The sequence below is a fragment of the Poecile atricapillus genome, chromosome 5 (genome assembly GCF_030490865.1).
Source record: "Poecile atricapillus isolate bPoeAtr1 chromosome 5, bPoeAtr1.hap1, whole genome shotgun sequence".
NCBI lineage: Eukaryota > Metazoa > Chordata > Aves > Passeriformes > Paridae > Poecile > Poecile atricapillus.
The window spans coordinates 18239934-18264886 of record NC_081253.1 but is presented as its reverse complement, the minus strand read 5'-3'; the positions used below and the strand labels follow the sequence as shown (position 1 = coordinate 18264886).

Genomic DNA, 24953 nt, shown 5'->3' with positions numbered 1-24953 from the left:
TTCTAGAAATGCAGTCTTTTTCTTTTCACATTAGCAAAGGATGCAGAGGTTAAATTCTGAGATTTGGCATTTCTTAGAAAAATAAAGGTAAGACTGTCTTTTCTTCTCAGCCAGAAATAATGTTTCACTGCAAAAGATGGCTAGTTGATATTCTGCTACATATATTCACTAAAATACCAGTGAAAAAATGACAAAAACACTTTTATGAGGTCCAGCTGTAGAAATCTGTGTTACTTATATTGGAGTTACTTTTCTTTAGAATGTAGGGAACTCTTATATTGGAAAGTATTTACAAGATGTTGAATAGAGTACAGTATTCCAATGAGGTGGATGGACTGAGGAAAAGACCCTCTTCCTCTTCCTCTTCCTCTTCCTCTTCCTCTTCCTCTTCCTCTTCCTCTTCCTCTTCCTCTTCCTCTTCCTCTTCCTCTTCCTCTTCCTCTTCCTCTTCCTCTTCCTCTTCCTCTTCCTCTTCCTCTTCCTCTTCCTCTTCCTCTTCCTCTTCCTCTTCCTCTTCCTCTTCCATTGCGTATGGTCTTCATTTGTCCTTCTTTAGGTTTCTCCAATACTTCAAGTATTGACACTCGATCTCTTTTCCCCCATTCTCAGAGGCAACTCATGGTGTTAATGAAAATACAAGGCAGGCTAACTTTTAAAGAATTCCTAGAGGTTTTGGTCAATTTTCTCTATAAGATTGTCGTGGTTGGGTCAGCTAATTTTTTTGGGGAGTTCTACAACTTGCAGGTAGGTATCTGAGGAATTCAGGTTTATCCCTTTACATAATTGAATTCTTGATTACTAAAAACTAAAATAAAAAATAAGAACAAATTAATTTGAAAGTAAATGTTGGAGAGAGGTTGAAGGAAGGAAAGGGGTGACTGGAATGGCAATGGGCACAAACAGACAAATAAGTGAGGGAAAGACTATCCTTAGCAATGTCTGGTGAGAGGGAGGAGGGTCCAACAATATTTTCCCAAGAAGCAGCTTCTGGATCTTTCCAACAGGTCTGAAATTGCTTCCAGTCTGTAATCTAATCTGTTTTGGGTGTTTTCCCATCTGTCTAGTCTTTCACCAATCAGACTGAACCTCATGTAATGTATTCTACACAGATTTCCAAATTCTGATAGTGTCCTCTTTTGCTGAGTTTGGGGTTTTTAAGGTTTAGTTAATGTACTTTCACACCTAATTTCAAGTCATCAGTGAGAACGTGAAATAAAATTTCATGCAATACCCCTGAAGCACCTGAAGCTTTTACTACATTTACTGTTCTTTGGCCAGGTTTCAGCCTATGTGAGTTACCAGTTCACATTCTGCCACTTATTTTAAATCATTGCATTCTAAATAATTTTAAAGCAAGTTTTTATTAAGGAATATTATTTCTGTGACATGCCCTTATTAGCTGTATTTAAGCTGTATATAAATATAAGTATTTTCATCTTCTGGGATTTATTAATTTTATTAATAAACACCTGGTGGTGATTTCATTATTTTTATTTTGAATTGTTATGTAACACTAATGCCTATAGGCTACTGAGGCTGACTGTACAAATACAGACAAAATACAAAACAGAAATACAGTCATTGCTACAGATAAATTATAATCTTAAAAAAAGGACACAATGGATCAATAGTTAATGTTAAAATTAGTGGAAAAAAGGAAAATAAATCCTATGTATTAATCAGGGGGGACCAATAAAAAACAAATTGTCAAAGTTTAAATTACTAGATTACAGTTTAAAGAGGCAGGTTCTTACCAGGTGCTAAGTTTTGGAGGCTATTTTCACCTTTGAGGAAATCACTCCTTTCCTTGAAATACCTATTTTTATGAAACCAACTTTCATGCATTCCTTGCCTTAGGACCCAAGGATAATTTTAACTGAATGTCTCTTTAGATATCTCAAAGAAATCTGCATTGCATTGCATTCACCACTGTGAAATACAGCAGTGGCATTTTGAGTCTCTTTTGATCTTTTTGTAATTCTGCTTTTTTACTAGAATATTTTAAAGGAGTAAAAAATAGGGTAAATATGCCAGGATAAATCACAAACGATGGTAAATGTCAATTTACAAGATTGAAAAGATAATGATCTGTAACTTAAAAAATATCTATTTCAGACCATACTTTTCTTCATGAAATTATTCTCTGTGCATAAAAGCCATGAGAACTGTCAATAAAAATGTTTAATTTTAGTTCTTCACAAGAAACTAGTATTTACTTTCTAGAACAAATTGAAGGCAGCATTTCCTGATTTGGAATTTGATCAGAGCACAGTAACTTAAATGTAATTTACCTTTTCTTTCAGAAAACCAATACCTGAATTTTGCAAAGCAACTTCCCAAACTCTAAGAGCAGGAGCTAGGATGACTCATTTTTTCAGACTGTCCCAGGATATGTTCTCTTGTATCTCTTTCCTCGTTGGGACAGTAAGAGCTTGAATTTAGGTATTTTTCTGATATCAGCACACAGGAGCTACACTTTTTATTTCTAAGCTGCAGAAAGTAATCTCTAGCTGATGCTGAGGTGGTGCCACCCTGTTTCTGTCTGTCCTGCTGTGGGAGAACCACTTTTTTGATTTGGACAAATAGTTTTACTTCCATTGAGGCAGCTGGTCATATTAACACTAGTGATTTACAGGAAAGTTTTTAATCCAGGCTTTAGCATCTCAGAGGTTATTGCAGGGTTTGGCATAGGGGAAGATACTAGTTCCAAGTTACAGCTTCTCAAATAAAAGATTAGCATAAGAAAATTAGGATAGCTGGTCATTTTACATATTCCCTTTGCTATCCTCATACTTACTTCAACCCTAATCAACTGTTTCAGTTTTAATGGAATGAAAATCTCAGTAGTCAGCTTTTTCAAGGCTTTAGCAGGCAGTATTACCTGGTACTTACACCGGTACTTTCACTTTTACCATTTGCCCTATTTAAGATATTATAAAAATAGATAACTTCAGGCCATTTCTTCTGACTTTTTCAGAGATACAGGAAAATTAATTTGACATTGTTAGCAAAGATATTTTACTTACTTTCTGACTCATCTTCTGTGAATGATGAGAAGATTATTATATTAAAAATAAAATTTAACAAGTTATCTGTGGACATAATATAACTAGCTGAAATATGTGTAAAATTAAAAACAAATAGATACTGTTTATTGCTCAGTCTTATTATTTAAAGGTAGGGACTGAAGTAAAACTGGAGAAGGATTTAAAAAACGCAATGCTCAATTATAACTAAATGGCAAAAGCATGTCTTTAATAAATGGGAACTTCATTTTCTAATACAGTGTATTAAATTATAGAGCATTACATATATGATATATACGCTAGAATTTAATTTCAAATACGTGAAACTCTCTTTGCTGAGCAGCAGAAGGTACAGAGGGGCCTGGACGACATGTAATTTTGAGACTCTTTTTTTAAAGATTGTTTTTAATAACAATTATTCCTAACTATTAGATATACAGAATGTCTTAATTCTGCCTAATATAGTTCATATCCTGGTAGTTTAGTGATCAGATAACAAGCGATTTTAAAACCAGTGAAGGAAGAAGAGGAAAGCTATTACTAACAAATGAGTTGTTCATGATTCAAAGATTGCTAAGAGCTTGTTCGGGGCTCAGTACAGGCAGCAACACAACTTTTGTTTCATTGATCTATTAAATTAAGGCATGTATAGCAACAGTAATCAGATACATATTTCTGTTATTCTGTTAAGCTTTGTAATCTAAATGAAAATGCTTGGGGCATATTTAGTGGAGGAAAAACCTTCTTGTGTAATAGCAGCAGCAAAGACAAGATATAATTGCACTAGACAGTAATGGAGGCAGGTCTCAAGTAATGTTTCTAACTTGTCAAGAAAACTTTTTTAGGGCATGTTTTTTTCCTTGAGAAATACAGTGAATCCTTAAGTCTGCCAGTTCTTTCACCAGTAAGTCATTGGCTCCTTTGTGGATTTCTAGCAATACAAATACATATCTTTTAAGTGAAGAGAATTCATTTTGTTATAGCATTCATAGCTGTAACTATTAATGGATGAAAAGCAACCTAAATAAATGCACTGAACTATAAAGACAAGGCAGACACACTGATGACTTGATTTAGATGCATCTTTTGAGACTAGTTTCATAGAAAAGGCACCTAGGGTGACAAGTTGAATCACAGACCTGTAAAATGGGGAATAAAGAAATGAATTATTCAGAAAGACCAAAGAGAAACCTCAGACATCTTCTTAGTTCATTAATCCTGCATGAGCAAAAGTAGTAATCAAAGGGCTGCATCCAGAAAATGAGTATGCTTTTAATTCTAAAAAGAAGGGACAAGTTTGAGTTTAGGATCTTTATAATTGGGAGTTACATTAATTAAAAAAAGGGATTAGCAAAGGCATCATCTTGTACAAAGGAAAAATTAGTAGCAGAAATTTCAGCATAGAAGCCTGTGATAAGGTTGCCTGCTGGAGAGACTGGCTGACTTTATAATTTATTTTTCCTTTTATACTACATCTGTATCTCCAGCCACTCCAAGGTCTCTGTCATTCTGCACATTACATTAACTCATAGTTCTCCAGGATACTCCTTGAGAGAAATTTTCTTCTTTGTATCTACAGTACAGTGTGTTTTAATTCTGAATTTATGGTCAGGTATCTTGGTTCTGGTCTTGTATTACTTCTCCACTTGGTCCTATGATCTGCTGACTTAATTATTTCAGTGACCTCAGTGCTGATCATACACACTGATGCTGTGCTGTGAACCCACTCCAGAGATAGACTTGAGGTGGTACAGGAGCATGAGTCTTTACCATGCCATTGGATTGGTAATTCAGATTTAGGAATTTGAGTACTCAGATTTAGGAATCTGAGGAGTATGCTGTTTCATTTCTTTCGTCCTTTTTCTTAGTCTCGGTTTTTCAAGCACTTTTTAACATCCCCTTCTGCCTTCACATATCTTATTTCATAAGATCATTACTGTAGCATTTTATGTGTCTCTGCATGTGCATATTTCTACAAACTGCTTGAGACAGACAAGAAGCTTTAGGAGAAGGACTATTGAACAAGTGCAAATGAGCAGTGTTATGTCGCAAATTTAGATGTGGCATCTCCAGGATACAGATGTTGCACATTCATGAAGTAATGTAGCAAAGGTTACATGGCTTCATGTAACAGAAAGCATAATTAAAGCTCATTAGTTAAGCATTGAAACTCACTCTTGAAATTGGTTCTCATAATTAAAATTTTTGCATTTTTTCATGCCATAAATTCTTGCAAAGTAGACACCAAGTAAGGCTTTAATTTCTTCCCTGGTGGCAGCACTCTTTAACCATATCCACCTTCATTTTGCCATTCTCTCCCTCCAGCTATTCAAACTTCTCAACTGTGCTGTACAGTACATCACTTTAAATAACTGATCCTGCTGCAGAAGGACTAGGAAGAGAGAAAAATAACACTGCTTTCAGTTGATGCACTGCAGGACTTCATAAAGAGACCTGCTGTACAGTAGAGAGTTCAAGGCAGAGAGCAGGAAAAAAGCAGCATCATCCACCACTGGTACTAAAGACATTCAGAGAGAACCAGAGTCTTAGATTTTGGATTAGTTTCAGTCTGAAATAATACTATGACACTTTTCTTGAAAAGAATCAGAAACAGCATCTTTTCTCACATAGCCTTGATTGTACATGCTGTTTCCTTTTACTTAAAAGGCGTGTGGTTTTGATTCACAGCTGATGCTCAATAAACACAACCTAAGCTGCTCTGGTATCTAATATTAGCCTTCACCACAGTTAAGTGTCAATAAGAAAGAATTATGCTTGTTCCTCCCATAATTTAGTTGCTGTAATTTAAGCAGCACAGTCTTGCAGAATCTTTCAGTTTAATGAAAGTATTGATGTTTGGAAAGTTGTATTACTGATGCTTGAGAAAATATGGAAAGATAAAATCTATTAAGTAGTTAAATGTAAAGTTTTCAACAGTGCCTCACAGAATATGCACTTACACTTGCTGTTAAAAAAAAAAAAAAAGCTGGACTGTTAAAACACTTGTGTCATCAATTTGCTCTAACTGGGAGTGTCCAAGGACACAGGAAAAGCAGTATTTGTGGGCAGAAATAGTGTCTTTTTCTGGATCAGTAGGAAAAATCTGAAAAATAATTTATAAAATATCTAAATAAATTCTGAACAGTTGCTTTTAACTGCCATTCAGCTTTGAGATATGCTGCTTCTATTTCTATTTAAGCCTGGAAAATGTTTCTGACCAAATGTTGGGGTTTTTCCTATTGGTACAATCTAGCTTGACTAAATTATTTAATTTTCTTTTATAGGTCATTCTTATGCAAGAAGCTAAAAGTAATTAAATTTGCAGGATGAAAACATGGCACAGGCACTGCTGGTACCACCTGGACCTGAAAGCTTCCGCTATTTTACTAGAGATTCTCTCGCAGCTATTGAAAAGCGTTCTGCAGAAGAAAAAGCTAAAAAGCCCAAGCAAGAACATACAGATGATGATGATGAAAATGGTCCAAAACCAAACAGTGACTTGGAGGCAGGAAAGACACTGCCATTTATTTATGGTGACATACCTCCAGGAATGGTATCTGAACCTTTGGAAGACCTGGACCCATACTATATCAATAAAAAAGTGAGTGAATTATGTTTTGCACAAAATAGAATATAACTTTATACACTAGAAAATTTTAATCACAAAATGTGGTTGGAACTATCAATCTCCTAAATATCCAGAATCATCCTTTTATTTAACAGAACTGATTTATGCTCTTCCATATTGTGACCGCTTCAGTTCTGTTGAGTTACTTGCATTTACTTAATTGTAAGGAAGATATGTCTTCCTTGATCTTGCCTGAACTTGAGCACAGAATGAATTTTCATGATGTCAATATAATAGTAAGACTGGATATGACAAAAGAGATGTTCCAAGCATGGTTTTGCAATGGAAATAGTTGTAGATAGCAAGGTAGCATCCACTCAATTTAGTGAAATAGAAAACTGTAACCATATTCTTTGTTTCTATATATAGCTATATATTATATGCAAACAAACATATGAAATACATGTGTCTCTATATATGTAGCATATAAAGACTCTGTAAATGTTGGCTCATATGAAAATACCATAATGCAAACTATTGCTTGAGGTGCTTGGGTTTGCTATGATAGATCTCTACAGGAGAGCTGTCAATTAGAACTGTCTGGTAGACCATGGAAAAGCTTGTTTTTGAGGAAGGAATCAAAAAAAGACATTTTTAGTGTTCTGAAGAGTTTTCATACAGAAAGACCAGAGCAAAGAGTTGTGAAATAAAAGCAATGTACTAAGTTACATGTGTGGGGCTGTAGCACAACAGGACCATTAGTAGCAAAACTGTGCTCTGTGAAGAATGCAAACTCCTTAAAGAGATGTATTTTGCCTTCTAATATGCACAGTCATACACAGTCCTCCTTTTCACGTGATCCCCAAGTCAGGGACATGAAGATAGAAAAGGTAGCTCAAACAGATCCATTCAAGTAAAAAGTTTGACTTTTTAAAAATCAGGGTCTTCAGCAGTGTGTATGGGTTTTGGTCTTGTAACAATGATGCATATAATTGGAAGCAGACTGGTGTTATTTGAGTCAGGAGAAAGACAAGGCAAAAGTACATTTCCATAGCTAGGATTAATTGTAGACTGTTTTAAAATCCTCCAGGGTCTGAAATAGTCCAGTCTGGGAACACGTAAAGTACATTAGGTCCTGCACTGATTAGTGAAAGTACAGGTGACAGTAAGAGCCAGTTTTCCTCTATATTCTTGTTTATGTCTCTGTGCTTCTTTAGCAGCATCAAGATATTCTCTCAGTTTCTGATAGACCTCAAAGTGTTGTGGGTAAGGAAAGCGAAGGAAGATGAAGAGGTGGATAACACCCCTAAATTAAAAATTGGAAAAGGTGTTATATGGAGAAGTACTTGGGACTGTCTTTTCCCATTTCTTTGAAACAGAAAAAGAACTGGACACAGTTACTCTGTTGATGGCTTGAAGCATTCCAGGCTGCCATCAAGAGAAGAAACATGCTGCTTAGCCACTATAAAAAAATCAAGGCATAAAATACTTTAAACTCCAAAGTAACTTGGTTTGCTAGGAAAAAATCGTGCAATACTTTTTGTGGTTAAATTTGTGGTTGTCTTTGGTTTGTAAAATGGGATTAAAAATTAGGGCCTTGGTAATGGGAACAGAAAATAAAGCAGAATCTTATGTAATTGCATAACCTAACAGTTGCCAAAAATAAATCAACAATGCTATAGATAATACAAGTATGTACATCATTAAGGAAATGTAAAGAAATTAAAGCTCAAAGAAGTAGCATTGCCAAGGGTTATTTAAATTTATATGGATTGGGTTCCATACAGTTCCATGCAAGTTCTTACTTATTGTCACTACTAAGTCCTTTTCTGGCCTAAGTCCAAAACTTCAGGAATAAAGTTGCCTAAATAAGTTCACGGATAAAGTTTTCTGAATAAGTGAAGTTTCAGAAAGCCTGAGAAGTTCTGAAATATTGCTTCTAACGTCCATTGATTAGAAAAAGTAGTCAGATTTTTTGGAACGAAACTGTAAAAGCTCACATTAATGATGGATTTCTTAGTATATGAGAGCAATTAGTAAACTGTAGGATCTTTAGTCACAGATGACATCTGTGTTTATATTACCTAGCAGTATAATTATGCTCAGTGGAAAACAAATGGACATCTTAAATCATGGACTAGAATTAGTCATCCCTCCTCTGGTGTATAGCAGAAACTACCCTTAATCATTGACTTGTCAGCACAGAGGAAATCATATGTGAATTTAGTCTGTCTTCAGGCTCAGCTGCAGCAGTGACCTTGGGACAGGCAACATCTTTCTAGAATTTCCAGCTGGGTGAAGGACTGTAGGGCAGGGAGAAATCCCAAGGAGTGTGTGTCTGTTCTCTGCCACCCACAGTGTTAGCTTGATGTTATTCTGTGAACAGACACCTGCAACACTCCTTTACCCACCGTGGAGAGGTTTGCTTTCCTTGCCTTGGATGACTGTCCAAATAGGCAGTAAAGGCCACGGAGAGGGCAGAATTTTTCTGATCACGGCCAAGTTTTTGCAGAGAATGGAAATCAACATGGAGAACAGTGATACTATATAGATCTGCCGAGAGTGTAACAAAGAGTCTATTATGTTAACACAAAGCAGAGCCATTACCATCGACAAAGAGCAAAAGGAATGAAGAATAGTTATGTCCTGAAGAAATTTCAAGCAGCACCAAAAATGCAAGTAAACCTCATTCACAGATAAATACACTTAGGCAATGACTGCCCACAGAAACATAATAAACTGAACACAAATCATAGGTTTATCAGACCAAATTTTAAAGGATAATCACTAGCTAAATCTTCTACTCACATATAGTGAAAGTAAGAGCATATTGTTAACAAGAAAACCAGCAATATTTTTAAAAAAATATTTGTTGTAATAGTATGCCAAATTCTGGTCTATGTTTGCCTCACATTGCTGAGAACTATGTTAGCTGGCAATATATTAATAATTTTAATTTTTTCAAAGATATATGTTTTAGAAAAGGCATATAACTGCTATTGGTAGTATTTAAAACAGAAAATGAAAGCAAAATTATTTTTAAATTGTGGTTGATTTTGTAATGACAATTTCTCCTTGTCACTATATATATGGTGTATATAATTCTGTCAAGTGTTTGTTCCAAATACAAACTGGCATTTAGAATTGTCCTTTTGCTATTTTGGTTTTTTTTGTGTTTGCTCACAAGGTGGAATGTATTTGATAAATTTGAAGCTCTCACTTTAATCAAAGATTTCATAAGAAATAAAATTGAAATATTTTAGTGGCAAAATCCTGCATTTTGCTTTTATTGATAAACTGCCATTGTTTTTTGTAATTTTCACCAATTTTATTAATATCATAATTCTGTCCACATGCTGGCAAATTTGGCAAATTGGAGAATTGGCTGTGGAAGGTTTACACCATTGTATTCATAGAAATCAGTTATTTTCCTACCACAGGTAGACAGTAGAATGGAACTTGTACCTCTCAGGTGGAGAATGGAAACATTTAGTAGGAGGTGAAGATACATATGTAGTCAACACTGTATTTTAATTCTGTGTTTCTTTTTTGCAGACTTTCATAGTATTGAATAAGGGAAAAGCAATTTTCCGATTCAGTGCCACATCTGCCTTGTATATTTTAACTCCTTTTAATCCCATCAGAAAAATTGCTATCAAGATTTTGGTGCATTCATATCCTTTTTTCTTAATGTTGATTTAAGTGTTGCTATTTAAAAATACTTAATGACTGAAATAATACTTTTCATGTGGATATACAAATGGTGTCTATGGGAGTGAACTATGCTAAATAAATATACGTTGCTCACACTTTGAAAAAGGAGCAATATCACATGTGAATTGCAGTATGATCTTCATCCCTGCTGAGAGAATTCTCTACTGAGCCACCTAAATCTGTCAGAGTTTAAATATCAGGCTTTATATCTAAAAGGAGACCTGATCCCATACTAAGCCCTGCAGCTAAGGCCACATTAGTAACAAACCATTGCACTTGAACATATCTAAGGTCACACTTTTACCAAGACCAGTAGTACTATTCATGAACTAGACTCACTTAGCAAGGACAAAAGAGCATGGGTAAAGAGCAGCTTTTTCAGCATTGTGTTTTCAGCATTGGGATAGGTGTCCTATAAAAGATTTGGGATAAAGGAGAGTATTTTCAAATATATTTCAATCATGTTCGAAGAAAAACTTGAGCCTGAAGAACCATGCACTAGAGATCTTTTAGAATGATCCATCTGTATTAAAAGAGTAATTACATTTGGGCAGTCATTTCATGATTTACAGTTAAAGATATATTTAAACTTCATTTAAAACCTAAACCTGCCATAATTACAAAAGTATTGCCTTTTTTTACAAAAGTGCACCATAGTATCCCAGATGGCACACCATTTAAAATATATAAAGTTATGTGCAAAGGTTTATTTTTAGGTTTTGATTAGAGTGTCATGTTATTTGTTCACATTTGTAAACACTTAACATTTTTAAGTTATTTCAGTGTTACAAAGCTGTCCTACTTTTGTGACTTATGTGCCTTAACTCTAACCTACATTATTCAGCATGCTTATAATGTGCACTATTTTGACCAATTGTGTATTTATGACCATGAGTAACCCTCCAGACTGGACAAAGAATGTAGAGTAAGTTAAACATTTTTACTTTATTTTTGTCTTTGTTTTTGTGTGACTCCTAACAAGAAGCATTTATAAAAATGTGAATGCCAGGATGGGCTTGTCCAGAGTCAGGAAGAATCAGATTCCATGAGATCATCAATATCTTTCCCATTTTCTTCTGAATAACTTAAATTATTTAAGGGCAACACCATATTTGTAAAAATTATGCCTGAGGAATACCTGAACTTCTGCTGTGTTGCACAAACAGGAGCTCTTGTCCTTGAATATTCTGAGCTGTAAATCAGACAAGGAGTTACAGATGGGCATGTAAAACTGTGCATGTAAAATCGTTGCCATACCTTGCTTGAGTATCCATGATCTCATCACAGTGGGTCTTTCATCGTGCCTTACTTATTTGACCTCATAAGTGCCTGCCACAACAAGAACAACCAGCAAACCACAAGAAACTCAAACTGCCGAGGAAAGGGACTTACCTATGAAAGAGTAACAAAGAGCTGACCTAAATAAGGAATGTTTCTCTTGTTCATGGTTATAAATGCATGTTCATTCTTTAACAAAATACAGATACATGTTTTTCTCAGAAAACCGTAGAATCATAAAATGGTTTGGGCTGGAAGGGATCTTCAAGCTCATCCAGTTCCAACCCCTGACATTCAGGGACACCTTCCACTAGGTCATGTTACTCAAAGCACTTTATGTTTTTATTTGAAATAATACTACTCATGAAAAATCTGCTTCTGATCACTTGCTGCTTCCTTCAGTCCCTCCTTTTCTCAAAAAGCCATAACTGTTATTTATTTATTTATTTTTCTGCATTAATGAGCCTTACACTGAACTCTGTTTAGAAACAGCTACCATTAACCCATTCCCAGTTAACAGTGACGATGGCTTGTTAGAGTTGTTGAGAGTCTGAAAGGAGAGCAGTAGTGTCTGTAGGCAGGGTTCCTTTTTTCTGAAGGTCCACCAGAGATCCATGTGGGTCTCAGGAAGTGTCTGTATTATGCTGGTTATAACTATTCTATGTTGTTAAATGAATGGCTGTTCCCACACCAGGTAAGCCGGTAATCATGCTCCCTATCTTTGAGAATTACAGTCTGGGCTTTCTTTCTTACATTTGATGATTATGTATGAAATAAACATGTAATACAGGCATTAGTACAGTTATTATCCAGAATGGATTTCTACAAAACTCTCTGATTTAGACATAAAAAAACAATTCTTCAGTTTTTGTAACACTTAGACATTTACCTGATTTATGAATGCAAGCAAAGAGGCAACCCTGTGAGTACTAAAGAATGTACATATAAATATCAAGGTCTAAAATGTATCCATAAATCCTAGAGTCAGAAATTATTTGTAGGCCCAAGAACTGAGATTAAATTAACCTTTTAGAAAATGAGTAGCATATATATCAGGTTCAAATTTCAACAAAGGCTGAACAGCAACTACAATATTTAGGGCAAATGAAGTTAATAATTTACTCCTTTCACCTCTAAATACTTTTTCTTCTAAGTCATCTTTGCTAAAGAATGGAACTGTCTGTAAGTATGTAAAAATCCATTATTCCTACTCTGATGATTTTCAGGTACACTTTCACTGGAATTTATACCTTTGAATCACTTATCAAAATTCTTGCAAGGGGCTTCTGCTTAGAAGGTTTTACTTTTCTGCGAGACCCATGGAACTGGCTTGACTTCAGTGTAATTTTAATGGCGTAAGTGGTTCAAGAACTTTTTAATCTTTTAGGGCATGAAATTAGTGGTAAATATTAATATAATAAATGCATTTATTTAAACATATTTAATTTTTGCAACCTTTGAAGTTTAGACACTGTATCACACATTTAAGTATTCATAAAGCAAAATACGGCAGAAGCCAAAATGGAGTGTCAGCCATAGTGTAATTACTGCTGAAGGACACTAATTTCATGTCCTACATTTTTCTGCTCACCAGAAATGAAGCCATCCCTTTGACTTCATGTTACTGTCCCATTACAAGCTAATTAGTTTAACTAGATGTTCCAATACAAATCAGTGAGTTTCACTTCAATGACATTTAAGCAAAATTGATGAAAACAATTATTAAAGCGAAATGCACAGAAGAGACAGGTAAATTTTGAAGAATGATTGCTAGTATTGCCACAGAGGTTTTGAAGACCCTCATAATTAGTATAAGCTCTGCCTCAATTCTGAATAACTGTGATTTAATCCTACAGGTATGTAACAGAATTTGTAAACCTAGGCAATGTTTCAGCTCTTCGAACTTTCAGAGTATTGAGAGCTTTGAAAACTATTTCTGTAATTCCAGGTAAGAAGTAGTTGGTGTAAGGTGTTAGGCCCCTCGTATCTCCAACTGTTATTTGTGTGCTGTCATTGTGTTTGTGTGTGAACTCCCCTATTACAGATATGTGACAGAGTTTGTGGACCTGGGCAATGTCTCAGCGTTGAGAACATTCAGAGTTCTCCGAGCTTTGAAAACAATATCAGTCATTCCAGGTGAGAGCGAGGTTAAACACCGAGGCTGACTTTCGTTCCATTGAATTCACTTCCTTTGAGCATAAGTCCTGCTGTTTGCTGCTCATGTTGCCAAAAAAAAAAATTAATAAAAAGGCATGGATCATTAACCTAGTTTATGATTCTTTGCCTTTTCAGCATTAGCTTCTTTTATTTTGCAAAATCAGCCTTTGAGTTTAACAGTCTTGCATGAAACATAGAATATAAAGCCTATGGGTTATTTTGCTTTGTTTTTCTGCATTTTATTGTGACAAATTGCCTCTACATTACAAAAGCTTAGTGCTATGGCTTTCTTGGTTTCAAAATTTTTCCTTTTTTTTACAACTTAAATTTGACATTAGTCTTAAAAATAAGCAAGTAACAACAAAAGAAGATAGCAAAGAGGAAATAAATAATGCACAGGAAAATTTATCAAATGCAAAAATTTTTTTTTTCATTCAAAATTACTAGCAATTCTATCTCATGCTGCTTCACACTGTTGTGAAGTCATGTTTAGAATTAACTGGAAACTGAATTATTGGCAGAATATTTAATGCAGAGAAAAATTAGGAAATGCAATCAAAGCTGTCCTAGGAAAGCATGATTGATAAAGTTTCCTGCCTGAGAATATTATATATTCGATTTATTGGAATATATGTACATTTCATACTCATAAAAAGGAATCTTTTTCATTCATCTTTGCAAGCTGTGAGGCTGCTCATGAAGCTTTACCTTTCAAGGAAAAAAAAAACTTTTTAAGTGTCTGCATGGCCTCTTAATTATATGGGAAGGACAAAGATACTCTTTGATATTTCCATGGATCTTTTCCCTTTGCAGGCCTGAAGACTATAGTGGGAGCCCTGATTCAGTCTGTGAAGAAGCTCTCGGATGTGATGATCCTGACTGTGTTTTGTCTGAGTGTATTTGCACTGATAGGGCTGCAGCTGTTCATGGGCAACCTGAGGAATAAATGCCTGCAGTGGCCTCCAGACAATTCTACTTTTGAGATAAACATTATTTCCTACTTTAACAGCACAATGAATGAAAATGGTACATTTGTTAACATGACAGTGAGCACGTTTAACTGGAAGGATTACATTGAGGATGAAAGTAAGAATGTCTGATATAACTATTTTAATATATTTGTGGCTAAAATATGTAATTATTTATGACCGAAGAACATTGAGGAGTTTATATTTCTGCCTTATATAGAACTGCTTACAGTTACTGATTTACAGATATTAAATACATACAATAAAAAAATACAAGAACCAGAAAGGTTCCTAAACAAGCTACAAAGTGATTAGTAACTAGCCACTATATTTTAGCATAATTTATGTTTATTTTACTTTGTAGCACTTTCAGGTTTATTTAATCTATTCATATGTATTTCCAATGCTTTCTACGCAGCTCATTTTTACATTTTGGAAGGACAAAGAGATGCCCTACTTTGTGGTAATAGCTCTGATGCAGGGTAAGACCCTTTCAAAAGTTCTCTGTTATGCTCTGTAGAAAAGGAATTAACATAAGATTTAGTTACAACTCCATATTTAGCAGAGTTACAGAACTTAAGGAATTTTGCAACCAAGTGAGAATTTCTTACTGGAGTCAAAATGGTTTACACTCTGGCTAAACAAAATTAATAGCCTTTTTCCTTCTTGATTGGAAAATGAAGTTGGTTTTATTGATAAGATCTGAAATTTTTAAAATCTCATTTGGCGATTTACTGATTGAAGAAAGTAGGCTGAAACAAAAGTTAAAAGTAAGAAAGAGAACATGGAAAATATTAAGGAAGCATCAGTGACTTCATAGTTCAAGACTGTGTCTGTTTTTTCAAGCCTAACCCTTTCAGTTCTGGTGAATTCTGTCATTTACATGTGCCAAATTACAAGCCTAGAATTTTTAGCTGAACTTGGATTGACTGACAGCAGTGAAGAGATTTACAAAATATATATATATATATATATCAGCAGTATGTGGGAAATCCCTAATACTACAATTGGATTTACCTTTTAATATTGTTTATTCTGTCTGTAACCTTAACAACATTTTAGCAGTTATTTCTGCCAGGAAATAATTACTTTGGAATAAAGATTTTATTTGCAAAATGTAATTGTGGAGAATTTTAATATTTAGGTCATTTCAACCTGTGAGTGGATGAAAAGGGTGCCTTTCATTTACTATGTTATTAGTTAAATTCTTGGGATTTTTTTTTTTATGAATTAATTTAATTGTAATTTATGGATTTTCTGTTGAAAAATAATGCACATTTTTTCAAAAGATAATACATATTTTCTAGAAGGGAATAAAAACTATGACTAAGTGCCTCCTGTTTGATTTTCACATAGGCAATGCCCAGAAGGATATATATGTGTGAAAGCTGGCAGAAACCCCAACTATGGCTACACAAGTTTTGACACCTTTAGTTGGGCTTTTTTGTCACTGTTTCGGCTAATGACTCAGGACTTCTGGGAAAACCTCTATCAGCTGGTAAGAAATTATTATGACATAAATAATAAACTGTTGGCGATGTCCAAAATTACATAAATAGGCTTATTTTTGCCTGAGTTGAGATAGATAGGTTGTGGAATAATATATAGATATGCTTTCTACTCCCTAGACACTGCGTGCTGCTGGGAAGACATACATGATATTTTTTGTTCTGGTGATTTTTCTGGGCTCTTTCTATCTGATAAACCTGATCCTGGCTGTGGTTGCCATGGCCTACGAAGAACAAAATCAAGCAACAATGGAAGAAGCAGAGCAGAAAGAAGCAGAATTTCAGCAAATGCTGGAACAACTGAAGAAGCAACAAGAAGAAGCTCAGGTAATGAAGGAAGCTGGACTTTCTGAACAACCTTGCTCTTGAGGCAAGGAAAAAAACCTTTTATGATTGAGAACACAAACAGATTGTGCAATGAATTACAGAAAATAAAAGGTCTTGTTTATCATGCAAGTTATAAAAGTGGAAATGGCCAATGAAAACCAGGAACTAACAAAATAGTTAAGAAAGCAAGCTAATGGTACAGAAAAGAATGTTACTTCATTCACCAAAAGACTGTAAAAGTAAAACATTTGTCCTAAGAGTGCTCTAGAAACCTGACTTTAAATAGTCATAAATAATGGTGCTTTTAGGTTACAGATTTTATAAATAGCATGAACAAAGCTAGTGATGTTACTTCTGGTTTACATCTGAGTTAGAATTGCCAAGCTTGATGTACTTAATAATTCTCCCTAAATATTCATCAAATAGAGAGAAGGATTGTAATCAGTGTTCTTACAGGTTTCTCTCCATCAAGATAATTAGAAGTATCCCTAATTGACACCGTAGTAAATCAGAAGTTTATGTATTCTTAGAACAGACAGGCAATATTCAAAAACAGATGAGCAATATTCATATCAAAGATATTACTTCAGAATTCCTTTAAAGTAATCGTTTCCTTTGAGAGGGGAAGAAAATTATTTAAATTTTTATGAGAAAAAGACATTTTAATAGATACTTTTGTGAAAGGTTTTCTTATCTGAAAGTAAAATATATGCAGGAGTTCAGGTCTGTGAGTCAGCCATCCGTCTAATTTCTGGACTGACTTTCCACTGCTTTTCAAATGGAATTTAGTCATTTTCAACAGGAAAATGTTTATAGAACGCTATCAAATTTGAAACTCCTACGAAACTCTATTTTTGCTAGTACTTTACAGGTATGTTCACTAAGTTAGAATGACTTCATAAAGTGCTAACAAAAAGACAAACTCTTTGTCTTTTGCTTGAAAAGAAACCTTCATGTATGAAATGTGAAATCTAATTAGCATATCTTTATTTTAGTCATTAAACTTTATCCTGTCCAAATTACTAAAGAGTAGAATCCTGCAAAATTCAAATTTAGAAAGGTTGAATGTCAGCAAAGTGTATATTGCTGGGTTTTTCCTAAATTTGATATTTTAATGCCATAAAGGCACTAAATCACATTATACTAAAAGATATCAGCAGGCTCATCTAGATGTTTGTGTATCTAAGAGTGGGAAATAATGAAGTTGATTCAGCCTTAGAAGGAAGAATAGAATAAGAAACAGAGATTATAAGTAAGGTTAAAGAAAGACCCTGGAACGTAATATTTTTTTAAAATGAGCGACCGCTACATTCATTATAAGTAATGCATTATTACAATCAGGATCTCTTTTGTTTGTGAAAACATTAGCAAAAAGTAGGCAGTATAAAGTGGATCACAGGAGTGTTGAATTAGTTGCTGAGGCAGAAACATCTCTTCACCCCCTTGACGCTGAACCTATTCATTCACAAACTTAAGTCATCACAGTGGTCTTCGGATTGCTCCACCTGTGTTGACCTCTACTGTTAGTATTATGAAGTAGATGGGTGATGACTCAGCATCTGCTGCCTTTGTTTGTTAGAGTCTTTAAAAGATGATATTCTGAACCAGTATGACAAAATTTTGAGTATTGTTCTTTTATTTTCTAAACACTTCAGAATCCTTTTAATACTCCATTTAGCAGAAAAAGTCTGTATCAAGTCAGATTCTATAGCATGAGTTGTATATTGTGGCAAAGAAGGACATTAATTGATACTATGAGCTTTCAAATTATCCTTTCCTGCTGTAAAGAGATACGTCATCATTCCTGAAATACTTGGCATTGAATATAATATATTTTGCTGGATAGTTACTAGTCTTCCTTGTTGTATAACCCTAGTCCCTTGCCATTTATCACACCACCCTTTTTTGTAAGCTAAGAGCAGCCTATCATCTCCCCAGAGATATTTCCACTATGGAATTTCATTGTAACATCACACAGTTCTTTCGAGGAACAGCACTGAACATACTCTCAATTCTTCTTTTCTTGATGACTGAGAACTTTTTTCTAATGAACCAAAATAAGTAGGCTGACCTACTTACTGATACTGTAAAGATACTGCCCCGAGTTTTGGGATGACTCTGCTCCAGTAAGTCATCTCACCCCTTTCCATCAGAGAAGAAATCAAAACCTTTTCTTCTGTCATGAAGTAACACCAGGAGGCAAATAAATGCACCTTTGCATGTCTTTAACAAAGACTTAGAGTGCAGATGCAGTGGGACATGTGGGAGGGGAAACATGAAGAAGGAGGAAGGGCTTGAAGATGTGTCTGTTGGTTGTGCCTGGTACCAGCAAAGGCACAAGGAAAGTAAAGGGAGTGTTCTTGCTGTGAAGACAGTAAAGAAAGGCTGGATTAAACTGCTTTCAGGGTGTAGATGGATTTTTGACACATTAACTCACATGATAAATGCTATGCATTAGTTTTCTCCCTAAGAGCTCAGAAGGGATCAGCTGAATTAGACCATGATGGGGGGCTTTTCTCAAGAGAAAATGGAATAACAGATCTGAAATACATGAAAGAGCACTATGTTAACACTTTTCTGATGACTTTTATTTCAGACAAGGGTCTTGCACAGCAATTCTTTAACAAATAGTTTAGCTATTGTTCTACTGAAGTTGGTGCTTCAAATAGCTCATGCTGCTAAACAGTGAGGACCTGTACAACTCCATAGTTTATCTTCAGTACAATTTCTTTGGGTATATTTACATATTCAAGAGTGTATGTAGAGCATTATTATCACAGTGATAATAAAAACCAGTTGATAAAAGACTATAAAATTATTCTTTTTTTTGGCCTACTAAGAATACCTTGCTTTGTAACCTGACAGACAACAGCAGCAGTAGCAGCCGCATCAGTTGCATCAAGAGATTTCAGTGGTGTAGGGGGACTGGGAGAACTCTTGGAAAGCTCTTCAGAAGCATCAAAGTTAAGCTCAAAGAGTGCTAAAGAAAGAAGAAACAGAAGGAAGAAAAGAAGACAGAAAGAAATGTCTGAAGCAGAGGACAAAGGAGATATTGATAAGTTCCCAAAGTCTGAGTCAGAAGACAGTATCAGAAGGAAAAGCTTCCGCTTCTCCACAGAAGGAAGTCAACTGACATATGAAAAAAGGCTCACTTCTCCTCATCAGGTACAGCACGTTATTTTACTAAGTCATGTGTGTCCACTCTACTTTTATTTTCCCTGATATTACAGCAGTTTTACATATTGGAACCATTATGTAAATAGTAAGAGTGAAGAAAAAATCAGTGGTAGTTCCATTCACAGTGTAAGTTTGAGATGGTTTGACTCATTCTGTTAGCAAAGGGATGAAAACAACTTACCAAGAATACTTATAAACTTAATTACCACATTTCAGAAAATGTATTTCTGAGGATGGAGAGAGAAAGATTAGTATTCATGTATATGCATTAATGAACCATACATTCTCTGTTCTGGATCCATTTCAAAACTATACAAATAGGTTTTCTGCGGTTTTTGGCAGATTGCAACATAAAAATATTCTGCATAGGAAATCCCGCATTACCATTAATTTCTATTATTTTCCTTAATTAGCTTCTTTAATGTGAAGATAATGAGAAAAGTAGCGCCAATACTGCACAATAAGGACAAACTACATAGGGATCTTTTGGGCCTGTATATGTAACAATTCAGTCATACATTCGTTTTCACTAGAAATCCATTATACATGATGGAGAATCATGGCAATCGTAGGAAAAAAAGTAGTTTATGAAGGATCTGTGAAAATCATTTAATCCAAAATTCTAAGCTCTACTCCCATAAATCAAAGGGTCTCCTCTGTCACTTAAGGATATGCCCTCTGTACTTAGCCACACCTTGAATCCTGCATTCAGTCTTGGGTCCCTCAGTACAAGACAGACATGGAGGTGCTAGAGCAGTTCCAGAAAAGGACTGGTGAAGGTCTAGAGAGTGAGTTATATGAGGAGAAGCTGAGGAAGCTGAGGGTGTTTAACCCGGAAAAGAAGAAGCTCAGGGGGCACCTTATCAGTCCCTGAAAGAGTGTGGCCAGGCAGAGGTCAGCCTTTTCTCCTTTTCTCCCAGGCAACCAGTGACAGGATAAGAGGAAATAGCCTCAAGATGTGCCAGGGGAAATTCAGGTTGGACATCAGGAGGAATTCCTTCATGGAAAGGATTGTAAAAAATTGGAATGGACTTCCCAAGGAGGTGGTGGAGTCAGCATCCTTTGAAGTGTTCAAGAAATGACATAGCATTTAGTGCCATGGTTTAGCTGACAAGGTGGTGATCAGTCAAGACTTGGGCTTGAAGATCTTGGAGGTCTTTTCCAGCCTCATTCTGTGCTTCTTTTGCTTATTTCAAGACTATACACAGTTATGGCATTTATCTAAACCACTACACATTTTTATAAAAAATCACTCAAAATTAATCTCTTCAAAATGATAATGTGTGGTCTGAGCCAATAGATGACTTTTACATACAACTACCACCCAAGTTAGGAATAACTTATTAGTTAAAGATGGTCTTCACAATTTTTATTTTTTTTCACCTGTAACAGAGCTCTGGGGCAAAGGTTGTCAGTATACAATTGAAACTTAGGTACCACAAGAGCGGAAGAATTGCACAGTAGAATTGGCAAAGGAAGAGCTCATTTATTTTGTTAGCCATGGAGCATCTCCCTGGTGAGACAGGGTCCAGAGCATGAAACAGTGAGGCAGAATGGTCAGGGGAGATAATCTGCTCAGCTGGGCCCTGTAAGAGGTTTTGTCCTTTGATACCATATTCCACATGCAGATGAATGATGCTGTTTGCCAGAAAAGTCGAACCTTCCTTTCAGTCCTTACTTTTCGGTAGCATGTAGACACGTATATTTCTGCCTCTACATGTGTAAAAATTGCAGCCATTTTGGCTTATATCTTTTGTCTTAGTGCAGCAGGGACTTGCAGAACAGGCATTACTTCTCCCAAATCCCTGAGGGGGCTGATCCAATTAGCTGTGCTCAAAATGTGGCAACACATATTGGAAAGATTGGCCTGCAAATAACACATAGCAGCCATGGGAACATTCTCTAAAAGAACAAGGGTATCACTGGTAGTCAGATGAAACCCTGGTGAGCATGTTATTTTTTGAAGGACTGTAGGTTGGCCAGATATATTTACAAGGAAATGTAAAAAGGGTGTAATTAGTTTACTGCTCTGTCAAAATTCAGTGTCATATTCCATAGAAGCTAGAGGGTTTTTTTTGGATAAAATTATCTTTCAGTATAAGCAAAACAGCACTTTTTCTCCAGCCAAGTTTATATAAATGGGTTAGCAAAATCATTTGGCTGATATTTTTCAAGTAACTCAGCCTGAGGCTGACAGCCAGCATAGAAAATTTCAGCCCAAACTATTAAAATTTGGTATAGCTGTAAGAGTAGGAAAAAATACATCTCATAATGGTAAACACCTGACAAGCCTTATAACAGGCAGTTCTACCAGTTCAGCACATATATAATGCGTGTGAATTTATATACAGAGATACATATGTGTCGATATATGTATATATACAGTGTTTGATTTTCAAATCATTAAAATAGGTTTATATAATATAGGACAGTTTTGACTTTCACTTTAATTACCCTGGGATCAAACCCATTGCTATTACATATGAGGACTTTTCACATTCAAAAATAGTGAAAAAGTGACAATAGTCTCAAACTGGGTTTTTGATGAACCAAGATGTGAATATTTGTACAATTGCAGAGCTGAAAAAGGCTGAATGCTAGGTTACTTTTCTCCACAATTAGTACTTATTTTATTTATTCATGAATGCTGTTAATAAAATATGTAGCAAGGGAGAAGAACACTTCATTAACTGGCTTCTACTGTAATTAAAAGATGAATTACCAACAACCACTGATTTATTTTTCTCACTTGTAAGATAATATCTTTAGGTAACAGTATCCCTGGTGAATACTTGCTTTGAGCTGCCCGATAACCAAGGGATACCTTTTGGTAGGTGTGTGCAACCTGCTATGGCCCCCAGAGCTCTATGCCTAAGAGTGCTGCTGCTGTACATCCAAAGCTTCCCCAGGCTGCCCCCTCTGCCTCCTAGTTGTTGTTTCTACACTATTGAGCCTATTGGGAAGAGGTCAGTCAAGTTCCTTACATCATTTTAGAGGGATTTCAATGGCAAACTTAAGATCACTTCTGAATCTACCAAGAGAACAGAAGAGTGATTGGTGAGCAATATTAGTTGTTATCCCTAGGAATCTGGGGGATGAAGAAAAGAAGCTTGATAGTGACCAAATCTTGATAGTGATATTGAAATAAAAAAGATATTGAAAACTTTGTCTCCAGCACAGTCCATGCCAGTTCAATGCACCTTCTTCACTCAGAACTGTTCAACCTTGCTTATGTCATCTGCACAACTTTTCCTCAGTCTTGCTACATTACCTTAAAAGAATTTTTCCCCTCTGCTTCAGGTTACCTGGTAAACACGTTCCCCTAGTGGACACACTTATATTATGGAAGAAAAAAAGTGACTATCCTTCCTCCAACGCTGTAACTATTCTTTGAAAAGCCAAGAGCTTACAACTTTAGTTCTAATGCCGTTTTGTTTGGTCTGTTTTAAATCTTTTACAGTCTTTGTTAAGCATTCGTGGTTCTCTGTTCTCACCAAGGCGCAACAGCAAAACCAGCATTTTCAGTTTCAGAGGTCATGCAAAGGATATAGGATCTGAAAATGACTTTGCTGATGATGAACACAGCACTCTTGAAGACAATGAGAGCAGAAGAGATTCTCTCTTTGTTCCAAATCGACATGGAGAAAGGCGTAACAGTAACATTAGCCAAAGCAGTGTGTCGTCTAGAATGATACCAGCCCTTCCAGTGAATGGGAAGATGCACAGCACCGTGGATTGCAATGGAGTGGTTTCCTTGGTTGGAGGGCCTTCAACTCTAACTTCTCCTACTGGTCAGCTTATGCCAGAGGTAATTGTAAGCAAGACAGTATTTATTACAGTTTGATTCAGGCACAGATTTTTCTCTTAGTCCTCATCTCTGTATTCCTTATAATTTCTTAAAGAAATAATTTGCAATAGTTTCTAAATAAGAGAACATAAGGAAAAAAGAGTCCTCAGCCTACTATGTCTAAACCTTAGTAAAGTATTATATTCTTCTTGCTTTCAGCAAGAGATCTATACATAGAAAAAAAATGATTAATTTAATTTGACAATTTGTTTATAGTTTCATTTCAACAAAGGTAGATATTCAACATATAAGTAAGGCTATAGCTTGGAAATATGTAGAGGAAAACTCCTATAAAATTAAACAGAAGATTGTTAGCACTCTCATGATAGTTATTAAAATACTCCTTTCTGAATTTTTCTCAGGGACTTTTTTCTCATACCTTTCATGGGAAAAATTTGTACAATTCCTATGTACCTTTAAAATTACATAACATTTTAGTCCCAGTTTCAGACTTCTGTAAGCTATGTTCTTTCAAACACTCGAGCAAGCCTTATCCATACATTGTATTTTATATATTAGTATTACCATCACTATTAAGGAGGTACTCAGCAAAAATTTTGTTCAGCCAATCATTTAAATGTGAACCACCTTTGGTCCCACACTGTCTTGATATTGGGTCCTCCAGTTGATTATTTATAGCATTGTACAAAATTTCCACTGAGTTCCTCAATAAAGAAGAAATCCTGACAAGAACAGAAATATTAATTGAAAAGTGTAGTACATTGCACAAAGCTGATTTGATTACCACTAAAATATTTATGCAGTAAATGCTGTTAATTGTTTATTGAAAAGGATGGTCTAATTCCTCAGTATTTCATTTACAGGGCACCACTACAGAAACAGAAATAAGGAAAAGAAGACTGAGTTCATACCAAATTTCCATGGAAATGCTGGAAGAGTCTGCTGCAAGACAAAGAGCAATGAGCATAGCCAGCATACTTACAAATACAATGGAAGGTATTTGGTGCATTTTATCTGACAGGCAGTTCAGTGAAGTTCTGCTAACTACATGTACAGAGAAATTTCCATGATTTCCTTTGTAAATGTAGAACTGGACATGTGGATTCTCTGTGCATCAGAAACAAAAGGCTTTTAAGCATTTCTAAGGTCATTTATACAATCTGAATGCTTAACCATGTTTCATGACACCTTCCAAAATATTATTCTACTGAGTGGACTAACAAAGAAAATAATAGTAGCTAGGGGATTGCCAGAGCCTCAAACATAAAATAAAGAATTTTTTTTCCCATTAGACATCATCAGGAAAACTCAATTAAGATAACTCAGGAATTGCAACAATAAAGGTAGTGATGTGCTAGAGCAGTCAATTCCCTTAGGCTTTAAATCCAAGGATAGACAATAGGAAATTGGAATGAGAAATAT

General features: G+C 35.4%; 1 protein-coding gene across 11 annotated transcripts in view; it reads left to right on the top strand.

Annotated features, from left to right (window-relative positions):
* The first annotated feature begins 6360 nt into the window (after positions 1 to 6360).
* LOC131579530 (sodium channel protein type 2 subunit alpha-like) overlaps positions 6361 to 24953 on the top strand; it is a 51942-nt gene continuing 33349 nt past the window's right edge. For 2 of the 11 annotated variants that reach the window (XM_058839624.1, XM_058839620.1), the window contains exons 1-12: positions 6361 to 6627; positions 10150 to 10268; positions 11144 to 11233; positions 12813 to 12941; positions 13631 to 13722; positions 14557 to 14829; positions 15130 to 15193; positions 16068 to 16209; positions 16340 to 16546; positions 19412 to 19711; positions 23184 to 23531; positions 24395 to 24527. In XM_058839624.1, coding sequence (XP_058695607.1) covers positions 6361 to 6627; positions 10150 to 10268; positions 11144 to 11233; positions 12813 to 12941; positions 13631 to 13722; positions 14557 to 14829; positions 15130 to 15193; positions 16068 to 16209; positions 16340 to 16546; positions 19412 to 19711; positions 23184 to 23531; positions 24395 to 24527 — 2164 coding nt within the window. Of the gene's footprint in view, positions 6628 to 10149; positions 10269 to 11143; positions 11234 to 12812; positions 12942 to 13442; positions 13535 to 13630; positions 13723 to 14556; positions 14830 to 15129; positions 15194 to 16067; positions 16210 to 16339; positions 16547 to 19411; positions 19712 to 23183; positions 23562 to 24020; positions 24036 to 24394; positions 24528 to 24953 lie in introns of all 11 variants that reach the window. The other 9 variants (XM_058839626.1, XM_058839621.1, XM_058839617.1 and 6 more) reach the window with 8 other exon arrangements.